The sequence below is a fragment of the Mesitornis unicolor genome, unplaced genomic scaffold (assembly GCF_000695765.1).
Source record: "Mesitornis unicolor isolate BGI_N332 unplaced genomic scaffold, ASM69576v1 scaffold26954, whole genome shotgun sequence".
In the NCBI taxonomy this organism is placed as follows: Eukaryota; Metazoa; Chordata; class Aves; order Mesitornithiformes; family Mesitornithidae; genus Mesitornis; species Mesitornis unicolor.
This window is the reverse complement of record NW_010181216.1, coordinates 31,318-34,970: the sequence shown is the minus strand read 5'-3', so window position 1 is coordinate 34,970 and position 3,653 is coordinate 31,318. Positions and strand designations below refer to the sequence as shown.

The 3,653-nt window shown below is 57.6% G+C and overlaps 1 protein-coding gene across 2 annotated transcripts in view; it reads right to left on the bottom strand.

The window, feature by feature from the left end:
- Positions 1-511: 511 nt before the first annotated feature.
- The window catches only part of ANXA6 (annexin A6), a 13,326-nt gene continuing 10,184 nt past the window's right edge, over positions 512-3,653 (bottom strand). The window contains exons 20-25 of one of the 2 annotated variants that reach the window (XM_010183370.1): positions 3,210-3,227; positions 2,273-2,369; positions 1,902-1,997; positions 1,571-1,629; positions 1,184-1,306; positions 512-869 (exon numbers count right to left, since the gene is read on the bottom strand). In XM_010183370.1, coding sequence (XP_010181672.1) covers positions 810-869; positions 1,184-1,306; positions 1,571-1,629; positions 1,902-1,997; positions 2,273-2,369; positions 3,210-3,227 — 453 coding nt within the window. In that variant the 3' untranslated portion in view covers positions 512-809. The remainder of the gene's footprint in view (positions 870-1,183; positions 1,307-1,570; positions 1,630-1,901; positions 1,998-2,272; positions 2,370-3,209; positions 3,228-3,653) is intronic. The other variant, XM_010183371.1, reaches the window with a different exon arrangement.

Below are 3,653 nucleotides of genomic sequence, written 5' to 3'. Positions count from 1 at the left end.
AAACAATTGAAAGTGCTGGAATTTCCCACTTTTGGAAATTCCAGTTCTTTCCTCCTGGGCGCTGGGGGGAAGCACAAACATAAACTGTTCGGGGGTGTAGCCTCTGTGGCATGTGCCTTTCAACTGCTTCTTCAGCAGCTTGAAAGCACAGGAAACTGTGTGCGAAGATGGGTGGATGCCATCAAGCCCGATTTGTATCTCTGGTTTATAAAGGCATCATCCACGCAACAGCACGAACCCTGCTGGGGGTTTTCAGAGGCATGAAGTGAAGCTCTCAGTGAAATCCCTGCACTGCTGCCAGCCCCAGGCATGTTTCCAGCCCCTTTCTCAGCACCAGGGGACCCTGTGGTGTTGCTCAGAGGGGCTTTGGGGTCGCCAGGGCCCTCCCTGGGGCTGGGGCAGAGTTCCTGCCCACATTTGCCTCCAGGAGCAAGGAGACACCAAGACTCCTCAGCACAGGCTCAGTCCCACCCAAACCTGCCCCAGTAAATCGACTTTCGTGGCCCCAGGGTCAGCAACAGTAAGGTTTTATTTATGAGTTTTAAAATAGTCTTTTCCATCTGGGTTAGTGGCGTGTTTGGATATGAATTGTTTTGCACTGAGACAGACAGTAATCCCCCTACCCAGACCCCTCTGCTCTCCTCCCCAAGACTCCCCTGCTGGCAATGTGGTGCCTCCTCCCAGCACAAAGTGAGTCATCCTCTGTGGGGAACCGAGCATCCCCCGAAGCCCCCAAAGCTGCAGTGACATCAAGGCGGTGGGTGTGTGCATGCTGGCTCAGACACGGACGGAAGGGCTCCCGCGGCTGCCTAGTCCTCCCCCCCGCACAGGGCCAGCAGAGCCTTGCGGTAGTCGCCAGAGGTGTCCTTCTGCAAGAGGGAGACCCATGTCAGAGCGCCCCCCACGGAAGCCCAGTTCAAGGTGCTGGGCATGAGAGAGGAATAGCTCCATGCCTTGGCCACCCCGCAGGCATCCACACTGCAGTGGAAGATGTCAGCACATCCCCTCCACAGGCAGACCTGCCCACACTGGGGCAGATTGGTGCTGGTTCCTCCTCCCCAGGTGATGCTCAGCACCTGTGCCACTCATGGCACCACTCACGGCTCGAGTCTCTGCAGGGCTCACAGCCGGGGCTCAGCCAGACAAGGTGACAAGCTGGGGAGGGACACCCATGTCCCCTCACCTCAATCATGTGGTGCAGCGATTTGTCAAACAGGTCTATGAACTCGCCCCGGATGTTTAACAGGTCAATCTCGCTCCGGGAAATCATGATCCGTGTGAGGGTCCTCTCATCCGTGCCGGCACCCTGCAAAGGGGAGCTTGAGCCAATGGCCCCAGGGGATGGGGGGATCTCTTCCTGGACATGTGCTGGGCTTGCTGCTGGCACAACACGGGCTTGCTGTGTCCCCTGCTAACCCCAGAAAGCTGATGCAGCATCTGAGCCCAGCCATGCCCTGCTCTGTCAGGGGAGCCAAACCCCCTCACTGCTGAGGGGTTAAATCAGAGAGTGCCAAAGCCAGCCCAGCACAGCCCCCTCCCGCAGCCCGGCCCCAGGAGAGCCCGTCTGCACCTTCATGGACTTGTAGAGCTTGTCAGCGAAGAAGGCCGGCTTGTTCTTCACACTCCGGACTGCAACACACAGAGGGAAGAGAAAGTGGGCTCCTGGCTTGTGGAGGAGCAGTGCCACCCATGGGGTCAGCTGCAAACCCTCTTTGGTACAGGGGTGCAGGCTTGGTCCCATAGGATGCCCTATGAATGCCTTGACCCCATGTCATGCTGGGAGTCTCCATGGCCCAGAGGCAGCAAGAATCTGCCCTCATGCTGCTTTGGCAGAGGCAAGCACTGGGGCTGCCTGCCTGCCAGGGAGCCCTGTCCCAAGGGAACACCCGCTGGGCACTGACCGATGGCCAAGAAGGCATCCCTCACATCTCCCGACATCCGCTTCCTGATGGCGTGCTCCACATCGTGGTTGGTCATTCTGATGAACTCCTGAAACACTGGGATGGGTGAGAGGAGAGGGTCACTGCTGAGCTGCTCCATCCCAGCCCCAGGCACCCAGGAGACCTGAGCCTCAACCATGGAGGCTTCTGGACCAGACGGGACCACAGCAGGCTTTGGTGACCTCAGCCAGCCACCCAAATGCCATCTCCTCCCACCACTGGGGTGACAGGTCCACCCCGACCTCCTACTGCCCGGGAGTCCTGTCCAGCCCAAATCTAAGGACTTGTGTTGCAGCTGAGGGTCCAGCAGCGATGGAGAAACACGGTCCTACCTTTGCGGAGGTGGGGGTAGCTGCGGGTGCAGAGGATGCTGAGGAAGCGGGTCTCCAGGGAGTCGCTGGAGTCGTTGCTGGAGACATCAGCAAGTTTCTGGGAGAGCAACCGAGAGTGAAGAGGGGGATACGCATGGCGGAGAGGAGCAACAATGTCAAACAGCTCTTCCCGGGTCAGCCAGTCCTGAACACCCTCTTGCAAAGAGGGTGGCCTCTCATGAGCAGGAAAATATATTTTTGTTTTGCCAAAAAGGGCATTTTTATATGCCTGGATGTGAAGGTGCACAGCTGCATGCTCACACAGTACCTCTGAGAAAAGATGTTTTCCAGTTTTTGTTTAAAAAGCTGTGCAATGCTTGTTATTAAGACTCTTTTTTTTGTCTTTTGGGGAGGGTATTTTGGGGGTGATCAGTATTGAACAGGGAATTCAGAGCTGCCAGACTCAGGATCCACCCACCACCCTGGGCTGCAGCAGTGCTGCCCATGGGTGAAATGGGTGCCACCCCTGCCACGGGGCTCAGTGGGGAGGCTGTATTCATCATGCTCATTAGGCTGCTGCAGCAGAAAGTCACCCCTTCCCCAATTCCTGCTCCTGGTGAGCCAGGAAAGCCAGCTCCAAGTCCCATGCTGCCAAGAACATGGGTTCAGCATGTAGGCAGCAGGCAAGATTGGTCCCCAGCCCTCCCAGGGGCTGGAAAGTGGCTTTCTCTCCTACTCAGTGATGCAGAGAAGTGTCCTCATGCAGGCCACCTGTCCCCTTGCCACCCTATCCTCATGCAAGGATCCTGGAGCCCCGAGCAAGTGAACACAGCCCATATGAGTCAGAGGAGCCCAGCATTTAGGGCTGCTCCTCCCAGCCCCAGCCCTGCATCCAAGGACCCCCCCAGCATGCACTCAAACATGCAGAAGGCTGAGGAGCAAAAGGGCAGGCACTCACCAGGGTCTCAGCAACAACCTGGTGGAGAGAAAGAGAGAGACAGGAAGACAAACAGGGTCAGAAGGTGCTGCTCATCCTTTATCCTTCCCTGACAAAGCCAGGGAAGTCTAGCAAAATCCCCTAAAACGACCAGTCTCCAGCTTCCCTGCTTCCCCATGGGTGGGCTTGATCTTAGGACCTGTGCCCTCCTCCAGTTTGGCTTCTACATCGCTATCTGGGGCAGTGGAGTGGGCTTTGGCCAAGCAAACTGAGCACCCCACCCCTGGGGCTTGGGCACCAACTTAGGAAGCATCCTTGTCTGGCCCCAGGCCACACGCACCAGCCTCTGCCAGGCGCAGGCAGCGAGAGGAGGGGAAGGACAGCTTTGCTGACAAAATACAGCCGGTGCCAAGCCCGCTGCCACTGGCTGGCGCCGCCCCCCGTTTGTTTGTGCTGGCGCTCTCT